Source organism: Engraulis encrasicolus, chromosome 6 (genome assembly GCF_034702125.1).
Source record: "Engraulis encrasicolus isolate BLACKSEA-1 chromosome 6, IST_EnEncr_1.0, whole genome shotgun sequence".
Lineage (NCBI taxonomy): Eukaryota > Metazoa > Chordata > Actinopteri > Clupeiformes > Engraulidae > Engraulis > Engraulis encrasicolus.
Genome location: NC_085862.1, coordinates 38108369 through 38133368, shown reverse-complemented (window position 1 = coordinate 38133368; position 25000 = coordinate 38108369). Strand labels below are relative to the sequence as shown.

At 46.2% G+C, this 25000-nt stretch overlaps 1 protein-coding gene across 1 annotated transcript in view; it reads left to right on the top strand.

Annotated features, from left to right (window-relative positions):
• Window positions 1-25000, top strand: part of oca2 (oculocutaneous albinism II) — a 141713-nt gene that overhangs the window by 16675 nt on the left and 100038 nt on the right. Inside the window, exons 4-12 of the mRNA XM_063200223.1 lie at window positions 707-883; window positions 2334-2391; window positions 2725-2797; window positions 3614-3771; window positions 4254-4336; window positions 6266-6419; window positions 16477-16548; window positions 17561-17626; window positions 19387-19443. Coding sequence (XP_063056293.1) covers window positions 707-883; window positions 2334-2391; window positions 2725-2797; window positions 3614-3771; window positions 4254-4336; window positions 6266-6419; window positions 16477-16548; window positions 17561-17626; window positions 19387-19443 — 898 coding nt within the window. The remainder of the gene's footprint in view (window positions 1-706; window positions 884-2333; window positions 2392-2724; window positions 2798-3613; window positions 3772-4253; window positions 4337-6265; window positions 6420-16476; window positions 16549-17560; window positions 17627-19386; window positions 19444-25000) is intronic.

The window sequence follows — 25000 nt, the reverse complement described above, 5'->3', positions numbered from 1 at the left end:
TGTTCTGACATACAGAAATAGACTACCATATTTTCATACATCTGTCTGCCATGCTCCGCTCTCACAGCGGCCTACAGTGCCATACGTATATGGAAATCTAGCTACAGTGCAGTGCTCTACCGTCTGTGTGATGTGTGACGCACTCTCTCTCTATGCGTAGCATCACCTATATGACCCTGCATGAATCCATCTTCTCTGGTGACGGAGGCATCTGTAAACATGCTCTGTGTGATGTGTTATGTGTGATGTGTGATGTGTGATATGTGAGGTGTGATGCACTCTCTATCTATGCATAGCATCTCCTACATGACCTTGCTTGGCCCCACCCACCTTCTATTTACCCATGGCATGTACCGGAGTACGCCTTGAAGACTGTGTGAGCAACGCAGTCTCACCCCAGTAGTCAATTTCTGACTACCTTGGACCAGACTGCAATTTTTGATGTCTTGGGTATTCCTTCCACGTCACATTTTGACTATGTGGCCTAACCCTAAACCTATTCCTAAACCTAACCTCAATGACGTTATGCTGCCACAAGGAGGCGCCTTTGAGGACATAGTCAAAATGTGACGTGGAAGGAATATCCAAGATGTCAAAAATTGCTGTCTGGTCAAAGGTAGTCAGATATTGACTACTTGGGGTGAGACTGTGTAGGTGTGAGGTGTGATATATGGTATGACGTGTGACCTTCTCTCTCTCTGCGCAGCATCACCTATATGACCCTCCATGACCCCAACTTCCCCGGCGACGGGGGCGAGGACTCGCCGCTGGACGGCAGCTGCTCAGAGTCGGACAGGAAGTGCCTGTACTCGCGCGCCTCCGACAAGGATGACCCGCTGGACACCCTGCACCACCACCACCGCAGCTTCAAGTTCAATATCCGGTAGGAGGATACAGTACCAGCCAGCACTCAGGAAACAAACATGAATTTGGAGTTGTTCAGGGTGTTAACCTTATCTCCATGGTGCTCATCGCTGTAGTAGGGACTCTCAAACTTGGGTTGCCTCTTAGCGCAGATGGGGTTGCAACAACATTGCAATGACATTACCGAGAGCCTTAAGTAACAGATTGAGACATAGCCATCATCATTTTGGTGACAGTAAGGTTATAACACAGGCTCTGGACTAAAGGGTTACGGCAAGGTATTCTGAGGCACTCAAGATGGCAGTTTTTACATTTATTTACAGAGATGCCTATGCGTTTCGGCCAACAAGGCCCTCCACAAGGCCTTCTGTTCTACATAAACACGCCACAGCAACAACATCACACTGGGTTTCAGTGTCTGAGCCGTTAGGATGTGTCCACACACTAAGATGACTGATAGATGAACAGCATGAAGTGTGTGTGTGTGTGTGCGTGTGTGTGTGCGTGTGTGCGTGCGTGTGTGCGTGCGCGTGTGTGATTGTATGCATGCACCGCCAGTGAGATGGAGAGAGCAAATATAAAGGATAGGCACATGGAGAGAAACAAATCAGACAAGAACATAAGTGGGAACAAGAGGGAACACGGGACGTCGAAAAAGCGAGAGAAAAAAAACCAACAATAAAATGAAAGGAGAAGAAAAAGACAATAAGATGATGAAAAGAGAAAAGGGGATGGGAGGACAGGGAGGCTGACTCACCATCTCTCTCTCTATCTAAAAAAAGAGAACAGTTTCTAAATGGCAGCACATTGTCAGGAGAGCCGACTCTAAATGTGATGAGGGGTAGAGAGAGAGAGAGAGAGAGAGAGAGAGAGAGACAGAGAGACAGAGAGAGTGTGTGTGTGTGTGAGAGAGAGAGAGAGAGAGAGAGGGAGAGAGAGAGGGAGAGAAAGAAAAAGAGAGAGAGAAAGAGGGAACGCACCCGCTGAGCTTCACGTGTGAAGATGTTCCTGCCCGAAAATGCGCTGTGACAAGGCCATTTCAGAAAGTCACACCGGCACCCCTCCCCTCCCCTCGAAAAAGAGGCAGCCACTGTATCATATGTGACAGGAGTGTTTTGGCACATGATTCATTTTGGGGGAGTAGAGGCGGTTGTTTTGGTGGTATGGGGGTGCGGGGTAGGGGTGTGAAGTGGAGGGGAGGGAAAGAGATTTTAATGACTGCAAGAGCAACAACTGTTGCTTCACATTCTTAATGTGTCACTTCTTTCTTGTTTAATTTTAATTGTCATTGCGGCGGTGGCCATGCATTAGCCCCATCATGGATAATGAACAGAAGATTAATGGTCCGTGGTGCACATGCTATGTTTGCTCAAGCCCTTCCCCATCATAATATTATACATATTTGTAGTCTGTGAGCATTTTATAGAATCCAGGGTGATGATGCAGTCTGTTGTGTTTGTCCTTCACAGCGACGGCCTAAGGGTTGCTAAAGTGCTCACCATGTTCATCCTTGTGGTCCTGAGCTCTGTAAGTTCCCTTTTTCCAACTGTTTTTCAGTTTTTCAAACTGTGTGATACTGTATTGAGGTACATGATGCAGACTAATATATCTCACAAAAACAATTTCAAGTCTATAGTATACACACACAAAGCTTCTCGCATAGTTGAATATACTCTCCTAGAATTTATTCAGGAGACTTCTGTGTCTATGCATGAGAGATGTAGCTTGTGCTCAGTTATTGAAGTGTGTCTGTCTCCATGGATCTGTCTCCGTGTGTGAGAGCAGGTAATTTAAAAACAGAATTTTGTCTGCGTGGGTTGACGTTTTGCTTTTTGCTTTTCCCGACTGTCTATTTTGCAGTTCTACTTCAGCATGTATCCGGACCATGACAATCCCTGGAGAATGCTGGCCGTCTCGTCCACCGAAAGCTTCTGTATCCTTCACAATATGCAAACACACGCACGCACGCATGCACGCACACACGCACACACACACGCACGCACACACACACACACACACACACACACACACACACACACACACACACACACACACACACACACACACACACACACACACACACACACACACACACACACATACACACACACACACCCCTCACACTCTTATTCAGCATAAAAAAGCTATGAACGAGCAAGCGAAATAGCAAGCGCAGCCAAAAACCCCATCGCAGGTGCCTTGACGAAGCTATGTAGACGAGAAGAAGGCGCCGTCCTAGTTAGCCGCAGAATCACAAATGAGTCTGGCCTGGGGCTTACTGCTCGGGGTTATGTTATCATGTGCTATCTAATGCAAATGCACTCTAGTCTCTGTACACACACTGTACATTGGTGTGCTATGTTGTGTGAAGAGCATGTACTTAGCACTCTAACTTACTTCAATTATAAAAATAGAAAGTGCATTAAGGCTATTTGCTATGCCACTGTGAGCAATGCTTATGCTACACCAACACTTTCTCCAAAGTAGCGGATGAATAAGCATATTGAGCAGTAAACATGGCCAAATACACGTACAGCATGCAGTATCTTAGCACTTTAAGATGCTTCAGTTTAGTGACAAATGTAGAATGCACTAAAAGCTATTTGCTTTGCCACTGTACGCTATGCTATCTATGCTATACTATCACTAACTCAATGAGAAGGTAATGAATAAGCATAGCAAGTAATTGAGGATGAATAACTGTGCCAAAAAATAGATGTTTTGTTGCTTAAGCTTGTACGTACAACAGCTATGAATGTGTCAGACTTCCGTGGCAATGCCCAGTTAAAGATGTCGGTGGGGGGGCCGTTTCTGAGTGGGGCAGATGACACCCCTGCCTCGGAGTACATCTTCATCCAGGTCGAGCAGATCGAGGAGGGTGGGCGGGGCAGGAGGCGTGGCCAACAGGTGACTTATGACCTTTAGAACAAACTGTAATTACAGTTCATATTCAAAACCCTCAAGTTAAAACCAAATCCACTTTGATGTGGCTCAGAAATTAAGTTTATCAAAAAACAAGTATATTTTTATAAATTCATTGCAAATTGACAAATTGAGGTTTTGCAACTAAGCTTTTAAACACAAACCCACATAGAATTGCTGTCATTAAAAACACATTACGTAAATGTAATATGTATGTAACAGTATGGTGTTACATTGATATGGAATGGTGTTAAATGCATTATGATTATTATTAGCACTGATTATGCAAAGCTGGTTTTGCGTTTACTCAGATTATGACTCGCAATGCTACAAATGTATAATAACTTCTGTCCCTTCATCTCTAGCTTGCCCGTGTGTGCAGAGCACTAAAATAAGTGGATCAGTGGTTAGCCAAAGCCCCCACTGCTTTTTCCAATTCATTCAGACTATCCTTTCCTTTCCTGCAGGTCCTATATAATTGGAGCATCCCCCTGCACTCTCAGCGGAGTGATCAGATCGTTAGGACCAGGACGTTTGAGATGCTGAGCAGGTACGTCCCCCATTCCACTGAACAGAGTGCTATTGAGTGTGTTAAAATGGCAGCTCTTTGATGTCTCTGTCTCGCTCCCTTCTCTGTGGATCCAGCGGACATTATCGCCAATGGGCCCACCTCTCTGTGTAGCCCGAGATATTTAAACTTAATGAGTCATTATGGGAGGGGATTTTTTATCCATTTTTTTTCCTAATGGAGACTCTTATTATTGCCATAATACCGTCACCCTTAACGCATGGAGAAATGAAGTTGAACAATGTGGTTCATTACAGAGTGTTTCATGGACTGTCGTGGCTGAGCTATTTTAATTTCAGTGTCGGTGCGAGGTCTGTAGCGAGGTAGAGCGTGCAGTTTAGTAAATGTTTTGGGTACTTGGGGGAGCGGCGTGAGATCAGAGGCTGTTAGGAGACAGCCTGTCCTCTCCAATCTCCGTCCACACCTCCGTGCGCATTCATAACGCTCCCTCATGTGGAAAGGGTAAGTGGAGATGGACGCGTGCCAGGGGAGACTACCGGTTGAACCCCCCCCAACACACACACGCACGCACGCACGTGCAGTGCACACACACACACACACGCATGCACGCACGCACGCACGCACGCACGCACGCACGCACGCACGCACGCACGCACGCACGCACGCACGCACACACACACACACACACACACACACACACACACACACACACACACACGCACACACACACCTCCCTGTGTATACAGCAGCCCCATGACACCAAACACTACCCGCTCAGCTTAGTACATCTGGGGAAAGAGACCTAACGTCCACACCTGCTGCAGGCCTGGGCCATGTACCGGACACATGATCAGAGCAAGGGATGTGGCTAGCAGTGCAGTGAAGTGAAGAGATTGAAGAGTAGACTAACTATGTACAGTATACTGTATGCCTCCTTCAAAAAGTGGTGACAGATTGCTTAGAATTAAAATTACTTTACTTTAAATTATATGGCCTAAATTGCTTTTTCCGCACTAAAAATGCTGCAATGACACATTATAGCAAGTCGACACATTACAAATGCTGTAACAGCACACGGAAATTGCCTCCGCAACACATCTTGTTATGTGAGCAAATCTCTTGCTTCCTTCTATTACGAGGAAAGCCTTACCGCCTACAGTACAACATGTTTGGGCAGTGTCAGAGCTGTAGAGACGTATCTCCCAATTTCAATATTTGCATAGGATAGTTCCTACGCTTCATGCTTGAGGGGCTGTATGGATGTCTTGTGTCATCTCTCTTGATTTACTGTACTAGACTTGACCGTTTGAGGGACGAGAGACACGACTGAATGTGCCCTCTGCTTTTTTTAGTCTTTTATTAGTTTATTTATGATAGGTCAGTTAGAAATTGGACAGGAAGCGAGTGGGGAGAGAGAGATGGGGAAGGCTCGTCAAAGGATGTGGGCTGGAATTGAACCCTGGTCGCCGGTGTAGCAGCCCAGTGCCCTACCATTACAGCCACAGTAGGGCCGTGTCCTTTGTTTTTAATTGGGAGGGTGACCTGCCCTGGACTGCACTGTGGGGCGGGCTCAGCTTTCTGACTGATATTAAAAGATGTAAATCAGTGAGCTTCAGCCGTAATGAATGAGGGGGGATGACACTGCTCTTTGGCCCTTTGTGCCCCCATACAATATCCGACCGCCAGCAGCAGGCTGTAGCAGAGCTGTGATTATGGACACTGACCATTCTTTCTTTCTTTCTTGCTTTCTTTCTTTCTTTCTTTCTTTGTCTTTACATCTTTTGTTCTCTCTTCCCATCTTTCTTCCCCTTCTTCATCTTTTTTCTTTTTTAATTTATGTTCTTTCTTTCTTTCTTTCTTTCTTTCTTTCTTTCTTTCTTTCTTTCTTTCTTTCTTTCTTTCTTTCTTTCTTTCTTTCTTTCTTTCTTTCTTTCCCTCTCTCTCCTCCAGCTCTCCGGTCCAAATCAGTGTGCAGGCGTTCCTGCTGGACAGTCAGGTGGTTCCTCTGTCCATAACTACCAAGTCTCTTTATGCCAGCGTGGAGACCCAGGTGCTCATCGCCGGCATCATCCTGGCCGGGGTCTACGTGCTCATCATCTTTGAGGTACGGCGCCACACACACACATGCACGCACGTATGCACACGTACACGTACACGTACACACACACACACACAGGCATGCACGCAAGCATGTTCACACACACACACATACACACACGCACACACACACACACACACACACTCGCACACACGCATGCACACATGCACGCACACACACACCCACACGCACACACACACACACACACACACACACACACACACACACACACACACACACACACACACACACACACACACACACACACACACACACACACACAATCTGGTAGAAGCTGGCACCAAGTGGAGCTGATAATATTTTTATGTAATATGATATTTTCATTAAAGCATCATTGCTAAATAGCCTCCCCCCTCCCCACACACAAGGTTGGGAACAAATTGAAAATGTAAGATGTAAGTACTATTCTCAAGATTCAGAATTGTTCATCACAATATTTAAGTGTTGTTTAGCTGTTACCTGAGCTATGACGGTGTAGGTACACACACAGTACACACACACACACACACACACACACACACACACACACACACACACACACACACACACACACACACACACACACACACACACACACACACACACACACACACACACACAGTCCTTATCTCTCCCTCTGTCTGCTTCTCTCTTTTCCATTTTTTCTAATGTGTAGCACTCACACCTGATACACGTGTGTGTGTGCGTGCATGTGTGAGTGTGTGTGTGTGTGTGTGTGTGTGTGTGTGTGTGTGTGTGTGTGTGCGTGTGTGCGTGTGCGTGTGTCTGTGTGTGTGTGTGTGTGTGTGCGTGTGCGTATGCGTGTGCGTGTGCGTGCGTGTGTCTGTGTGTGTGTGTGTGTGAGAGTCTGATTCTCATAGCGTTGAGGCGGTGCATTTAACGCTACAGTACATGTGCTATTTACTTCGGGGAGACACTCCTGCACACATCCCGCATCCACGGCATGGCACACAGAACGAACGAACCGCTTATTTATTCACCCCCTCCTCCGCCCGCACATTTCGTTTGTGTTCGCGCAACAGAGGTGTGTGTGCGTGCAACCAGCGGATCACCCGATGCGCCCAACGTCTCCACCAGGCAGGCAGCGGCCAATTATAAATCAGGGCTATATTTAGCTCTCATCACAGCAGTGGGGAGAAGTTCCCACATCCGGGGCCGCTAGCAGCTTTGGCTGGGCCTGGGACAAAGTCATGTGAAGGGCCCCCCTCACCCAATACATGCAATGTCATGGGGACCCTATTACATTACATTGCATTTCGCAGACGCTTTTTATAACCAAAGCGACTAACAAACGAGGACATAATCATAGCCAGCATCACTAGCAGATACAAAGTGCACAGGAAATATACAGAACAACAAGTGCAATTCTGGGGCTCCTCCCCTCTCCCTGGGCCTGGGACAACTGACCCCTTTGTGGTGTCGTCGGCTACCCTGTCCACATCCACCACCACTGACTGCTGCCACGTTGGAGCTACAGCAGACAGAGGTGTACCCTGCTGTTTTCTGTCTGTTTTTTAGAGGAAACCATGGGAAATTATTGATTGTTCGGATGGCGATGCAAGCTGAGCTGGAACAACATAACAGTGTGCGTGTCTGTGCTGAATCGTCCTCTATCAATCATCATGGAATAGAGAAATGATTACTCTTAGGAGAGTACCTCTCGGTGGGCTCTCTCTCTGTCCATCCTCCCCGTGCAGCTTTTTGTTGTATGAGAAAGGGAGATGAACTAGACTGTGAGGTTCACATTGTGGAAGATGGATTTCCTTTAGAGGCAGATGCTTTCTCTCCACAACTGGGCTCAATGCTCAGAGGCACTTTCGTGTGCCCACCACTAGAGGTCAGTACGCCCACTGATGCAGAGAGAGAGAGAGAGAGAGCGAGCGAGCGAGAGTGAGAGAGAGAGAGAGAGAGAGAGAGAGAGAGAGAGAGAGAGAGTGAGAGAGAGAGAGAGAGAGAGAGGTTTGTGGGCTCCACACTCTCTCAGTACTACAGCTGTGGTCAGTCATATGTGTCTCCAGTCCATCTTATACTCGGCCTTGCCCACAGGGGCTCCCTGCAAAACCCTGTTCCATCAACACAAGGAGCTAGGAGCTGATGAAAACCCACTCAGTTCAACCCACCAAGATGAATTCAAAGACCGCTATAGTGTTTTTTGTCTTCCTTTTTCCCCTTTTTTTCAATTTATTTCTTCCTCCCTCCCCTCCCCTGTCTCCATCCATCCACGGCTTTCTTAGCTCCATGCGTCTCCACAGGGGAGTAATTCAGTGCCCTTCCATTCAGGCGCGTAGAGCTGAAGCTCGTTTAATTACATTAAAAGCCCTTGTGTGTTAGCGGCGCTCTGCCGAAAGGTCTGAGAAGACTCTCTTTTGTCTCTCGTCTATGTACTGTAGCTGGCAGTGCTCGATGCACGCATCGTGGTACAATGGATTTGCCATGTAGTCCGAGATGTCATGGCTAAAACATGGAAAATATCTCCTTTTTTATCTGTCGTGTTAATATGTCCAAAATTCAGACAGGGCTCGGCTCATAAAAGAGAAAATAAAAAGAAAGAGATGGAAGGGGGGAGAGAGAGAGAGAGAGAGAGAGAGAGAGAGAGAGAGAGAGAGAGAGAGAGAGAGAGATAAAAAGGGCATATAGTGAATGAAAGGATACAAACAGGCATATTGTACAGCAGACACACATTTGCGACTAGCATCTTCTTTTTTATCATTCTCTTACTTTAATCTAGCGCATTCTTATTGTGAGCTTGCCTAATTACTGATGCCTCTGTTGTGTGTGGATCTTGTTTTTTTTTCAATCATGTACTGTATAGCCCTTAGTGGCCGCCCAAGTGAAAAGGAAAACCTTGAGCCTTTTATTTCATTATATCCCTTTGCTTTTCTCCCACCCTACTGTTTGAAAGGACCACTGCGTGACAGCAGTATTTTCATTATATTATTATTATTATAGATGGGACATAGAGGGACCAATAGAATACTCCATAGGATACTCCTCTTTCTAATTATTTCGTGTTTTTTTTTCGGGGGAAAGCGGGTGGTTGCATGCAGTAGGCCGACCGTACAGTACATTAGCCCATAATTAGGGCATTGTACAGGAAGAGTGGGGGAGGTGGTTAGATAGTGGTGGTGGGTAGCTGACTGGCTTTTGTTAAACACTTCACTGTAGCCTGAGAAGTTTTCACATGCTCTAGTTTTGTCTCACTAAAGTCCTTCCGCATGTCACGGGAATAGTTCACCATCTCCCTCCCTCTGTTTCCAAACACTGCATATGGAAGCAGTATAGACCTGCTACAGTGCATGTATTTAATATGCATTCATCACAGGCACAGGCAGATATGCCTGTCACATGGAGACATTTACGCTCTCTTTTTTTCTCCCTCCCTCCCTTCCCCTCTCTCTCTCGATCTCTCTGTCTGTCATTGTCTCCCACTCACTACTGCATTTGTTCCAGGCGCTGAATGTACTGTACTGTTGATGTATGGTTTCTATAGAGAAGAACTGCATAACTAACTCCATAACTAATTCATCAACAGTCTCTGTACTCAAAGTATGTATATTTTACACAAGCCACTGAACAATGATTCATACGGTATGTTTACTATATAGCCAGTGACCAATTCATTCCATGGTCCCACCACAGCCGTTTGATATAAAAACATCCAGTCTGTTTTTGCTTTTTATACAGTAAAACAATGCAGTGTTAATTCAACCCTTACCCCGGCAACACACCAGAAGAGATCAAAGCTACAACGAGTCGCTGGAAGTGTGCTCATTGCAAGAGTAACACCAGTGAAGGAAGTGACAAAGTATGCCCTTTAAAATCAGAATGCAAGCTTTCCGACATTCCAATCGGCTGCAACGGCTGTGGGCCAACCGCATCACAGAAAATTAGCATAATATTTGCTGAAGTTCAACTACAAACTGTCGCTCAAGTCGCTCAAATCGCCTGTAGTCGCCCAAATCTCTTTTGTCTCTTCTGTCGCCAGCTTCTCTATGCGAAGTCAGTTGAACCGTAAACAGAATCGCCCCAGTCACGTCTGGTGTGTTTGTGCCTTTATAGTGTACTTTGGGACCAAATGCACTCAAGACAGTGTTAAATCAACCATGTATTGAATTAACATTGCATTCCTACTGTGTATTTTCACGTTCCAGCAAGTTAGATATGGTTTCAGTCTTAGACTCTCTCAGAGACTTGACTTCACTAATTGCCCTTTCTCTTGTCCTAATCCTGCTGAGTTTCCCGCTCGTTTTTTCAAGTCCTTCCAAGTTAGCGTGTTTATTGGGCTCCCGAGGATCCTCTGGCATAGCGGTTCAAAAAAGCCCCCAGCCCAACCCCAACCCAGAAACACTTTCCGCCCCATTCAGTGTGCAGTTGGTGACCCACTTTTTCGTTGTTTTTTTTATTTCTTTTTTTTGCTTTTCATGAAAAAAGGATGGCGGGGAAGCACCCGGGCTTTTCCGCCTGATCTGGCAGACGTGTTCCCCAGCACAGTTCAATGTTTCATGAGGAAGAATGCATCAAAGCACGTACAGTATACTGTGTGTGTGTGTGTGTGTGTGTGTGTGTGTGTGTGTGTGTGTGTGTGTGTGTGTGTGTGTGTGTGTGTGTGTGTGTACGTGTGTACGTGTGTACGTGTGTGTGTGTGTGTGACCATGTGTGTGCGCACGCTTTCTCCATCTCCATAACGGCCAATATCCCTATGGACTAGGATTTAGTGAAATTCACCCTGAGTGCTTGGCACCGCCCCCAACTGATACCTACCTGAGCCCCTACTTGCAAATACATCAAAGGCAATAAGAAGCATGGAGACTCCCTGCCTCTAAAAACGTGTTAGATTCCGTAATCCACCCTGGAACTGTTGTGCGGAATTTCTCCCCGCTGTGCTCTGTGCTGTGTGTGTGTGCTTGTGTGTGTGTGTGTGTGTGTGTGTGTGTGTGTGTGTGTGTGTGTGTGTGTGTGTGTGTGTGTGTGTGTGTGTGTGTGTGTGTGTGTGTGTGTGTGTGTGTGTGTTTCTTTTTTTCTTCCTTCGACCTCCTCTTTTCTCTCTCCTCATCCAAAGAACAATGATTGGCTTGGTTAGGGGGAAGCGGGCCCATCTGTGTGTGAGCGGATGGTGCTAAGGGGACAGGTTAGCCGGGCGCGCAGGTGGTAATGAGTGCTGAGGGGGTGTTAGATGAGCAGCCTCCGAGGGAGAGAGAGCTGCTTCTTCTTCTTCATCTTCTTCTTCTCCTTCTTCTTTCCTGGCTCCGGAAAACGAGATTCTCCCCCAAGTCACTGTGGAACACTTATCTGTTGGCCGAAGAAAAAAAAAACCCACAACTCTGCACTTTATTACTACAGCCTCACAGAGATTACACTCAGACTATAACAAGCTTCTCTCTCAGACCAAAACACATAAACACTACCCACTACCCACAACCACATAAATCACGCGATACATTCAGAACATCAACATCAACAGATCTTAACCATCTACAAATGAAACGTCCAGAGTCGTCTCCCTCCAATAGAGGATGTTCAAGGGTCAGGTTCAGGTTACTTTATTGGTACCTACTCCTACATGTAGGTAAACTGGTTTTGCAGTTCAAAAAAGAGATTGGTGTCCCTGCATGTAAGGGATGAGAGATGGTTCGGCCATGAGAAAGGTACTGGTATGGGAGAAGAGCACCCAAGTATACCTTTGCGTTCGTTGGCCAGAATTCTCAAGCACCCACAGTCTGTGGCGCCCCAGCTCCCATTGATGTAGCTCTGAGGACTGTCTGGTCCATACCCATGGATCATAGATCCAGCCTCTCATCCAAGCATGGATGGATGCCCACACATGGGCTTGAGAGCTTGGACACCAGAGATTATCGAATATGTGACCCTCCGTAATTCATTCATTCAGACATCTGAATGTTAGATGCAGGATCAAAGGTGAAGGGGGACTCCCTGGACTTGCAGGTGCATCACAGTGGGATAAACAACGGGGTCAGTTGTCCCGGGCCCAGGGAGAAAGGGGGCCCAGATTTGGGTCCTCATTGCATTATATGTATTGGGTCAGGGGCACTTTTACTTCATTTTGTCCCGGGCCTGGCCTAAGCTCTCAGCGGTCCTGCAAACGTCAAATTAAAGAGAGAAGCTGGAGGACACGGCAGCGTAACGATTTGATCATTCTTTAGGTGCAAACACCCTACACTCGTGTTACGATGTTTCCAACAAACATCAAAACGTTAGTCAGGTGTTTGCATACACCTAATAAATGGTTAAAAGTTTAAGCTCCAGCTTCTATCTTGTGCTAGTTTGCAAAACAAGGTTCACAGACATGTTAGCTGTTTCCCAATGTCCAGTATTCGAGCCTCGCTAGGACGTAAAACACCCAGTGATTGGATACTTGCAGAGTTCACCAAAGAGTAAAAGCATGTTTTTGTCTGAAAAGACGTGCCCACGTGTAGCCTAGCCTACCCCAGTAGCTGTGTGATGCTCCTGTATGGCTTATTGTCTGACTCATAGGCTGTTGGACTAATGGGCTGTCTGACCAATGGGCAGACCCCAGCAAAACAAGGTTCACAGACATATACTGTAGTACGTTGTGTGCAAACCCAACAGAAAGAAAACCGGTTACCAGTTGACGGACCGACTCAGCGTACATAGAGTCACTGCCCACAACTAAAAACAAGTTGTCACATGCATTATGTGACATAGGTTATACAAGGACAAGGGACACAGAGATAAATGCTCAGGACACAACAAGCTTAGATGTGTATTATCCGTATAGGAGTTTGAACCAAAATTACAAAAAAATACACCAATTTTGTGTCATTACAGGAAGTAGAGTGAACTTTCAAGATGAAGTCTTCAGCAAACACACACACACACACACACACACACACACACACACACACACACACACACACACACACACACACACACACACACACACACACACACACACACACACACACACACACACACACACACACACACACACACACACACACACACACACACACACACACACACACACACACACACAAACACAAGCATAATAGCAGCCATTAATTGTGTTTTGGAGATGAATCTGTGTGGTACTGATGCAAGCAGGATGTGGCTCGCAATCACAACATTACCCACATTGTTACCTTGCCTGGAAATGACAGAGAGCCTCAGGTGACTGTCTGTGCCTTTTAGACTTAAGACTCACTCCACTAGCTAACCCTCACCCCTAATTTTATTTCTCTCCACTTCTTCTCTATACTCACCTCTCCTCTCATCAACTCTTGCCTACTCTCACCCTCTCCTCTCCTCTCCTCGCATGCTGTACTCCTCTCCACTCCTCTCCTCTTCCATCCTAGCGTTCTCCTCTCCTTTCCTCTCCTCTCCTCTCCTCTCCTCTCCTCTCCTCTCCTCTAAACCCCACTCCTCTCCTCTGCTCTCCTTTCCTATCCTCTCCTCTCCTCTCCTCTCCTCCTAGCTGTGATTGCTGTACCCAGTAATGAGCTTGGGCTCCTTTCACCTCCTTCTAAATAAAGCAAGAGAGGTGTCTTCTTCGTCTCCCTCCCCTCCCTCCCTCCCTCCCTCCCTCCCGCTGATGACAGACAGAGGTGATGGCGGTGGTGGTGCTGATGGCATGTCTGCGTCTCCCCGCACCATCTCCACCTGCCAGTGCTGCCCCAGGTCAGCTTGCCTCATCAGAGGGAAGATTGTGCTCTGCACGGTGGGGCGAGCATGGGAGTGTGTGCTGTTATGTTTCCTCTTAGAAAAGTGGGTGATGATGATGGAATTTGCTCGTGGTGGTCGCCGAGCGACTGAGGCTTCCGTGGAACTTTCCGGAACAATGAGCTCAACTTTGTGAGGGGGCACCCAGCTACCCTCTGCTGCTCATTAAGTTGATTTCCCACCACCATTATGGGGCTCAAGCCTAATCATACCTTAGCAACAAGGGGGTCTACAGTAATTCAGCCTGGGAATGTGTGGTTTTTCCCCTCATGTGTCATTAGTTTATGTCATATTGCTTCTCCATCTCTCTTTTCCTATCTCACTGATTTCCTCTGGTGATCACGTGATACTGAATAGAAGGGAAGCACGATCCCTGTGCTTTCACTTCGAAAGCTGCTGAACTACCTATGGAAAAAGGAAAAAAAACATCCTTTCAAGTCTCGTGCGCGTCCTTCAAGTCTTCTGTGCGGCTTTCAAGTCTCCTGCGTAGACTTACTCTACTGTATCATAAAGCCTGGCCCAGAAGGCTGTTCATTGGGTTGCGTCCGAGCCTTTGAATCACTCACTCCTTTCAGAGCAGCGAAGCCCAATAATGACTAAGACGAGTTGTGAGGTGAGGTGGTACCTATACACAGGGCTGCTGACCACTTCTGGACGGGGCTGGGAACAAAGTCATCTAAAAGACCCCCACCCTCACTGAATACATGCGATGTTAATGAGGACCCCGCTCTGGGCCCCCTCTATCACTGAGCCTTGGACAACGTACCCCTTTGTCCCTCCCCCTGTCGGCTCCCCAACCTACCGGTACCTATCAGAGATCCACATGGCGCACTCATGTGTGGGTAGACAGTTAACGGTATAGAGATACAGTGTATGCATATACTGTATGTGTGCGTGTGTGTGTTTAAAATCCATTTTCAGTCCTTGTGCATAATTCATTAAGCTACTCCATACACGTAGCTAGCACTGTAAAGGTGTTGGAGATGCCTTGGTTCAGGGGTCAAATTGCCTCAGAACCCCTATGCTGCTATACACTGAGTAACCCCCCAGCGTACCATAAGGTAGTTTAGATAAGAGCATATGCTGTCCGGTAGGAACTCTGCTAAATACTTGGACATGATGGGGCTTTTTCAGGGCTGTTCAGGCTGTTTGCTACTACCAGCTGTGTTGTTAGTCATGCAGGGAACGAGGTATTGTACAGCTCGCTATGCATGAGGAGCATTTGCACACTTCCTCTTTCATATGGTAATATCACATCAAGCCATGCATGTAGCACAACAAATGCACATGCAATACACCTGTCATTCAGCGATTCATAAAAGGACTAGTCTTCCCAGAAGGACTTACCCGGTTATGTAAATAATGTGAATAATCACACATTTAAATCTTGAGTGGTTACCAACATCCCAGTGGTTGCCTACAAAACCTGTATTGTCAGTCAGTGACAGTCAAGCAATTTGCACTAGCATGAACCTGGTTGCATCATCCAACTTGGATGCACTCTAGCTTGTTGTTTCAACTCTTCCATTAAACAGACACCGATGCTTTAACCCATTGACGCCTAAGGCACCTGCAAAAAAGGGTGCTGAATGCCTGAGTCCTTTTAAAGAGAAGCTGCCCTCAGCCTATACAAACCTAAATATCTCAACTTCTGAAGCACATAAAAATATGCACTGAGTTGCATTTAAATGCTAAGACCCTCATCTTTCATTAGAATGTGTTCATTCATCTCAAACAAACAGATATTTTTAATACAGTTGTCTCAAATCTCATGAGCCTGAATGTTGCGTAATGCAGCTCCAGGCGCCAGGGCCAATGTTGCGCAACGCAACATCAGGCATCAATGGGTTAAGTATACATACGGTAATGCACTGTACACATGTCTTAAGTCTTTGAACTGCATCCAAAGAGCCACGTCATACCTCCCTAGTGCCAGTCAAGGCGTGAGGAGCCATGAATGTCCCACCTCCCTAGAGACAGATGACATGACTTGACACATGACTTTGCAAAGTGGTGAAGGAACAGGCTCTCCAGATGAGGAACAAAACATCTTTTCTCGTTTCTTTTTTTTTTTCGTTTGATTCAGACATGTAAATGTGTTTGTCCTTTACCTGACTTGTTTCAATGGTGTACCCTCTGCCTTCCTTAGAGTCTGACTCGAAGAACACATAATGAACACGATACATTTAATAATGGCTTCTCTCCATCTTCCATCTGCAGTTAGCGTTAATGATCTCCTGATAATGTTCTCCTGCTTTCGCTCAGCTGTTCTATCTCACAGTTGGTCCATCATGAAACTCGTTTGCTAATAACAGCTTGTCCTCTCTCTGTCTTCCGTCCGCAGATAGTCCACCGAACTCTGGCGGCCATGCTGGGCTCCCTGGCTGCGCTGGCTGCCCTGGCCTTCATCGGAGATGTACGTACGCACGCCTCCCTGCTCTACTCTTTCTGTTTCTCTACTACTCCAACATAATGACTCCACTCTTTATTGCCAGCGACGAGCTTCCTAAACTTATCAATTAGCCATAAGAGCCCAGATAGCTATTATTGCTGTATAGTTGGGGAGAGGGAGCGAGACAGAGACGGAGCGAAAGAAGCATTTATGTTTCATCATTACGGCCATGGAGAGCAGGCTTATTTTACTAGATAGCCTGGAGAATGCAATTAAGCACGCGCTAGATTGAGAAATTAACGTGTGTATGCTGTGATTATGTGTGTGTGTACGTGTGTCTGTGACTGTGTGTCTGTGTATTTGTTCTGTGTATATTAGGTGTGTGTGTGTGTGTGTGTGTGTTTGTGTGTGTGTGTGTGTGTGTGTGTGTGTGTGCGCGCGTTCCTGCGTGCGTTCGTGTGTGCGTGTGTTTGTGCGTGTGCGTGTGGTCGCGGCCAAAGAGCAGATGAGGGGGACACAATCATCTCAACAAAGTTGGTCATGCCGCATTTAAAGGCTACCATAATAAACAATAAACAAGATTCGAGGCAACTTAATTATCTCATGTGCACTCGAGCCAGACGACTATGGCTCACTATGATGGATGATTAAGCTCAGGCACTGCTGAAAACCGGTGGCTAGTCGGGGAGGTTTGAGAGCAGCAGCCTCTACTGCCACCCTGTGCGGCAGCTAATAGACCATTAAAGTAAGAACAAGGACAGAGAGAGTAATGAGGCAAACTTTAGTCCCTGTTGCATTGTCCTCTAAGTTCAGAGGGAGTCGGGCCAGTAATTACTCTGAGACCAAGAGGTGGGATTGGTATTAACGTACTTCTCTGTGTGTGTGTGTTGTTTCTCTCCCCTCTCTCTCTCTCTTTTCTGTCTTTCTTCCTTTCACACACAAACTCTCCTATTTGTATCTTTGGCTTCTGTTTCTCTTTCATTCTCTCTCTCTCTCTCTATCTCTCTCTCTCTCTCTTCTCTCTTCTTTCCATCAGAGGCCCAGTTTGATGACCGTGGTGGAGTGGATCGACTACGAGACCCTTGCTTTGCTCTTTGGGATGGTGAGTGAAATATCTTTTACTTGTACACACTCTACCACAAATTCTATATATATTCAGTTTATGCTTTCTCTCACAGTGCCCCCACCAGCAGGGGACTTCAGAAGCAGCGTGCGCTGCTTGACCAACATGAAACGAAATCTCATTCACTTTGGAAGATGAAAAAAAAGAAACAGAATGAAAAAAGAAAAAAAGGCCTCTGATATTGTTTTTGTATGCACGTTCATGTTTTCCCCCTTCCTCCTTTCCTTTCCTTTCCTTCCCATGCCTGACGCGGCTGACATGCAACAAGCATGCAGCTTCACGGCAGCTTCAGCCCTCTCATGTCTCGCTGTGAGAGCCAATCTCTTCAAGGTCCTGATGTGTTCAGAAACCCTCGCGTCGCCATGGCAACATGCCTGGCCAATCACTCCTGATGCAAAGTGCCGATGACTACATGCTAAAAGTAGTTAGGAGGGGAGAGACGGGGGGGAGGCGAAGCGCAGCAGCATGAAAGCCGTGCGTACCTTCGCCGATTCTCCATGCTCTCGCTTAATTGAGAAACAGAGATTGAAAGGGAGAACAACAAGGAGTCGGCGAGAATGAGATTTAGGAGGAATATGATTTTGACAAAATGGATGAAATTTGAACTTACCTCATTCGACTCGGAAAGGCTAGAGTACAAAAACAGGATGTGTGTAGCACAGCACAGCGTGTGCCTGCCTGCTCACCCATCAGGGATTGTTGTTTCCATGTTATAAACAGGAAGCCGGCATAGTTGAGTCGTGAACATTAAAAAAAAACCTTTAAAGCACCTCATCAAACAGTACAAATGACTTGTCGTTTAATTAATTAATGCGTTACATCAGTGTTTAGTTTCTCAGCTCCTGTGATTCACTTCTGCATATTATATGTAGCTTAAGCTGAGACCAGTGCTTGAACACTAGCTTTCGGTTATTCTCAGTGGAGCGACAAAATCTGTCTTGCGACCACCCACATTGCCCCAGGGGTATTGTCCCTGTATTTCACTTGCTGTAGTGTTCCCCAGATACACCCATCACCAAACTGACATGTGATAACACTGTATTTCCCCACTCCATGTACCCAATTCAATGTTACAGTATTTGAATATTTATGCCATGTTGATACAAACACCAATAATGTTTGTTTTTACTTTTCAATAATGTTTCCAAAATTGTCCTGATAGTTCACTATTTTTTATCATCCGTTAAAGCACTTCTGAATGAGCCTCTTTGAGAGAAATTCTCTTATAAAGTCTGACTGACTACTATGTTTTTTTCTTGGGGGCGGGCACGAAGGTCCCCACAGCCTGGGTCATGTCCTAACCCTATCCCAACCCTACACACATTGTCTTCCAGATGTGTCCAAACTAAAAGTAGAAGTAAAAAAACAAACCCTGCCGTACGGTTTCCTTCGAACACCAGTAACTTCACTGCGTAACTGGTCTACCGTTACTATAGAGCGATGTACCTGATTCGGTGCTGATTGGATCAAATTCGGGGGTTTTCTTTTTGTTTTTTTTTCCAGTAACAACAATGTCTAGCCATCTGATTAGGTACAATGAAATAACTGTTGTAACCACTATCATGTGCTAGTGTTGTACGTACACCATAAATGTACTTCTACTTTCACTTTGGCCCCCTCTGCTCTTTCCCTATCATGCTCTTGGGTACCCTGTCACCGATAAAGACACATGAAGCCCTTGAAAAAGAATTTCCCCTAATAAACGTGTGATGACGAAATGTCTTTCTTTTGATTTCCAGATGATCCTGGTGGCTATATTCTCAGAGACGGGCTTCTTTGACTACTGTGCCGTGAAGGTAAGCTCACCACTGCACTGCCCTGGAAGACAAGGCTGTAGCCCCTTAATGCACGCCGTACCTCCAGTGGCACACTGCGATAGTCATTGAAAAGTTAACGACCATAATACTACAATACTATGACATAACACAGGTCCTTAAGTAATGCACTACGACTTGGTCATTGTCATTCTGGTAACAGGAAATTTATAACGGCGTGTCTTAATGGGTTAAACATGGGTTATGTCCTTTTTCCCTTTTTCCTAAGTCATTTTGGATCAAACCATCTGCTAAATGTGATGTAATATAATATCATATTTCCAGTGTGGTCTTTTTGCCCGAGGCTTTTCCACAGCTGTTTTTAGAGTCTGGGGAGACTCTACAGACGTGACCTTGTTTAAAGGACTTAGATCACTCATACACTCGTATCTCAGAAAACATTTGTTGTATTGGATAAGGATGCTTCAAATTGGGGGGCAGATTTGCACATGTAATAAGACACTAAGGTCAAGCACAAGGAGTTTTTTTTTACGACATATGAATGTATGAATGATATATGATATATAAATGTATAAATGATATATGATATATAAATAAACTCCTTGTGCTTGAACTTAGTGTCTTATTCAGTGTGTGAACCTGCTCCTACCTTGAACTGTACTTTTTGGCTCCATGCACCTGCTTAAGTTATTTTTCTAAACATCTAGAGACCAACAATACCCTTGCCTCGTATTAGATAAGGATAAACCTGGTTACTCACAAAAAAGGTTTCATAAACCTACGCCACATGCAAACCCTCAAAAGGCCGAACCAGTTTCCAATGGACCGACCAATGGACTCGCTGATCCATGCATCAGTGGTCAACTGACATAGCTGCATATAGTGTTTGCCTAGAGCCGCTGTATGCTACAAAAATACATACTGCACCAGCACACAGCTGAATTGAATTCTCGTGCTCCCACACCATAGAAGAACAATGTGTTCGAAAAAATTAAGATTACCTTTAAGATTACATTTCTGGCAGTTTATTCCATTTTGGCTTGTTCTCGGTATGGTTGAGGTCTGTCATTGGCAGTTTCTGACCCGGGGGCCAGACGTGGGAATTGGCAATCAGTCATGTCTCGCCTCGGGCTGGGGAATGATCCTTTAAAAATGATTTATCTCGCCCTCTCAGGTAGCTAGCGAGGGCCCTCTGAACGGTTTCTAAACGAAATTAGCGTGAGCAAATCTTTCCAGGTGCAATAAAAATGACCATGAATCATACAGAAGCGGGTCGGACATGACAAGGAGCTCGGGAAATGCATCACTCTTGACTCTTAGCAGGGCACTGGAGGTGGTGGGTCGAAGGTGTGTGTGTGTGTGTGTGTGTGTGTGTGTGTGTGTGTGTGTGTGTGTGTGTGTGTGTGTGTGTGTGTGTGTGTGTGTGTGTGTGTGTGTGTGTGTGTGTGTGTGTGTGTGTGTGTGTGTGTGTGTGTGTGTGTGCTTCTGTGTCTGTTCTGTATTTGTCTGGTTGTGTATGTGTGTGTGTGTGTCCGTGTGTCTCCTTGTGCGTGTGAGTGTGTGTGCGTGGAGGTAAAAAAGCATAAGATGAAAATCCTGTTATGATCCTTCCGAGAAAGGGCGCATGAACCCTGCCATGAGAAACACTCGTGCAGAATAAATATGCAATCTCAATGGTGAAGAGGTGGGAGTGTGAGGTGAGTGAGTGGATGGGGGCGCTGGGCATTAAGGGGTCAGCCACGGTTACATGACGCTATTCCGACAAGCCGCTATTTCGACATTGATGTCTATTGTCTGAATACCGGCACATTTCCCACGAAACCTGCCATGTCTGTGGTTTGTGCTACGTTGCTCAGGTTTTATCAGTTTAGGGAGAGTGCATGCAGTTACCCTAACCCTGACCCTGACCCTAACCCTAACCCGTGTGTCGGATGTCAGAACAGTGGTACGTCTGAATAGCACTTGCCCCCCGTCAGCCACGCAATATCCTCCTGACACCAGAGAGACTGGATAAGACCTCTATCCTTCAGGCAACAGATACTGTTTTTAGGCCAATGAGAACGGTGCCAGTCCCGGTGCCTGCACCAGTTACATTCCGCACCAAAGTGCTTACCTGTGAACTACCCGTGTTCATACCGGGCTCTGAACTTTTTCCGCATGTGACTGTTTTTCGCGTATGAATCTGCTGACGTCCATGTTGTCGTCACGGTTGGCGAAGAAAAAAACAAGTATTTTTCGCTTCGCCTTGCGAACCACCTTTCTGGTTCGACAACGCTAAGCGGCGTGAGCACACTGGCTGGTTCGCGATAAGGTGAGGGAATGGGCACTGGCACGGTTCTCAGTTGACCTGAATACATCGATGGTGGTTCCCCACCTCCTTCTGCTCCCAACCTCTTTCATCATATTCCTAATGCCAAATACTTTTTTCGTCCATTAAATTTGAAATTCAACACCCCAATGCAGTACCTCTGCCACCCCACTAGGGCTACCAACTCCCAGTTTGGGAACCACTGAGGTAATGCATGGAACCTCTGTAGTGCCACCTAAGACAGGATGGTATCATGAATATGAATTCTGGCTCCCATCTCTTTCTGTCTCTCTCTCTCTCTCTCTCTCTCTCTCTCTCTCTCTCTCTCTCTCTCTCTCTCTCTCTTCCCCGCTCGCTTCACAAGGGTGAGCAGAGCACTCTGATCACGTACAGCTCAAAGTCGACCTTCCCGTCCTATGTCCAAGTGTCCCTCCTCTGGGTCAGGGCGGAACTGCCCTTTTAGAGGGTGAGGTAGCAGGGTGCCAGTATAATTGTGGAGTTATAGGGGCTTCAATTGCACTCCATTTCCTGTTCTGGTCTGTGTCTGGCTTCATTTTCCTGGAGTTTTTGTGAGAGCAGAGATCAGAAATAAGCAATGGATAAAAGAGAGCCTCAAATGGCTTGGCTTTTCTTTTCACCGTGTTATCTGAACTCTTGAGGTAAATGGAGCACATGACTAATGTATGTTTCCACCTGTATGTTGCTGTAAGTGCTGCCATGCTTTGTGTTCTTCTTTATAGAATAATCAGCCACATTTGTAAGGAAAGAGAAGCTGCATTCTCTGTCCTGTGTGTGTGTGTGTGTGTGTGTGTGTGTGTGTGTGTGTGTGTGTGTGTGTGTGTGTGTGTGTGTGTGTGTGTGTGTGTGTGTGTGTGTGTGTGTGTGTGTGTGTGTGTGTGTGTGTGTGTGTGTGTGTGTGTGTGTGTAATTGTGAAGCACTTCTGCTGCAGGCAGTGTCCTTTTGTAAAAGTATGTGTTGAGGTACAACATAGAAGTACTGTATATGTATAGTTTAATGGAACCAGAACCCAAGACGAACCATTTTGTGTCTAGGTATAATAGAATCCCCTATGTGCGTAGTATATGTACCTTCACTTCTCTGTGTGTGCCAGAGTGGTGTTGTTATGGCCTCCCTAGGCTTATTCTGCAGCCAGCATCTTTTTAAAATGCAGTCTCTGAGGAACAACATAGAACTGTCCTCTCTGCTTTTAGGCACCACAAACTGAGAAGAAACGTTTTTTTGTTAGTGTCACAGGACATATGACCAAGCCTGCTGGCTAGCTGTTTTGCTCCTAGCAGTGTAATATTGTGTAGCTTCATTTCCCTCTGTGTGCCAAAGTGGCGCTGTAATGGCTTCCCTGGGGTTCCTATGGAGGCGTTGTCCTTCTTTTACTTTCTGAGGTACCATTTGGAGGTGTCTTGTGTACTTTTAGGTATCCTGTGTCTACATTCCCTTTTCTCTGTGTGGGATTATAATGCCTTCCCTGAGTTTCTAATTTAGCAATATGACACGAGTGGGAGTGAGGTTGGTGTGGAGCACCCTCACGGGTGTATCCGCAGGCTGAGTGCCGAAGGTAATTACACCTGTGAGGGTATCCCACACCAACCTCAATGACCATGACAGTTATATTGCTTTTATACAATAGTTCCTTTGCCAACACAATTAGTTCTTTGATTGTTCCTCCGCTCCAGAAAATAGTACCAGTTGGCGTCTTTGGTTGCTGAGCAATGTGCACCGCGGCTCTGCCTACTTGTACACGTTGATTTGTACATTGCCTTGAATTGTGCAGCTGCTGAGAAAAGGGCCTGGCTAATGTTCAAGGTCTAAACCAGGTGGTCGTATGCATAGCTGCTGATCTAATAATTTGGTTGCCTTTGTTTGGTGATGGTGTCTGGTTTGGTGGTCTCCTAATGCATGACTCCACTCCACCACCTCCTGCTTCCCATTGTGGGGCGCCAGTAATTCACAAGAGAACTCTTTGACCTAAAAGAAAAACATAGGCCTTAGCGTCTACATCACACGATTTCCATAATTAAATTGGTGTCTATTAGATGCCTACATGATGTCTGTTGCTCTTACCTATGCCCACATACTGTCATATTCTCCCTTGTGGCGAGTCCTGCCTCAGACAATTTTTGTATTGCCATGGCTTAACTTAAACTGTGGTTGGTGTAGCCCACCTTCGTCCCAGCCTCCAAAAACAAACAGCAGAGCATCTGGCTCAGTTGGTGTATCCCAACTGGGACAGTGTTGTACCATATGTTGTCAGAGGGAGACACAAGCCGTCTGGGATGGAGGTACAGCCCTTTCCCATCAGCCGGTATCCTGTTCAGGTGCACTGGGCAGAGGGGATTACCAGGCTTTTCGTACATTGCTCCTCTGCTATTCTCTCTGGTCCGCTCCAATGGGCTCCTGTGATTTTTTGCATCCTCATTGAATGCAATGGTGTAATACTGGCCGCCATTTTCATCTCTTGTGAGCACAAATGAGTCTGGCTTCAGCTAATTGCCCTCGTCCAAAATGCAGTTTAATGTCGAACCACACCTTGTGCAATTAACTTTTCGGGTGGCTTGGCTGTAGGTCTGTGCTAGTTTTAAGTGTGACTACAGGTAGGACTTAATTTGAGATGGGTGGAGGATGGGTTGTTTTGTCTTTTCCAACCCTCCAGATTTTTTTGAGAACACCTTTGAACATGTTAGCAGCTGTGAACAAGGAAGCCGACAGAAGGGCAAAGGGGAAAGTTATCCTGGGCCCAGGGACACAGGAGCCCCAGAATTGGGTTATCATTACATTGTATGTATTTGGTGGGAGGCCCCTTCAGATTACTTTGTCCTGGGCCCAGCGAAATCTGTCAGTGGCCCTGGCTGTGAACTCAGTGTCCAGCATTATGTCAATTGAGCCCTGTTAGCTGCTAATGCCAATGGTGCGCCTCAAAGGCAGCAGAGCTTCACTGACGCTTATGGTTAGGGAAAGGTCTAGGCTTTGGCCACCTCGTCAACATGTGACGTGCCAGGTATGCCCTCGATGTCAAAAATTGCTGTCTGGTCAAAGGTAGTCAGAAATTGATGAGTTGGGATGAGACTGTGTTGGTTATATGGATGCTGTAATGCAGGGATGGGCAACCTTTTCATTCGAAGGGCCACTTCAGATTGCTCCAAGGGCCGTAAAGGTCCGCCAAGGGCCGTACTATGAACACAAACCAGGATTTCCCCGCGCACTTCAGGCCTATATTGAAGGCAGCCACCTTTACAACAGACGTCACTTTCTCT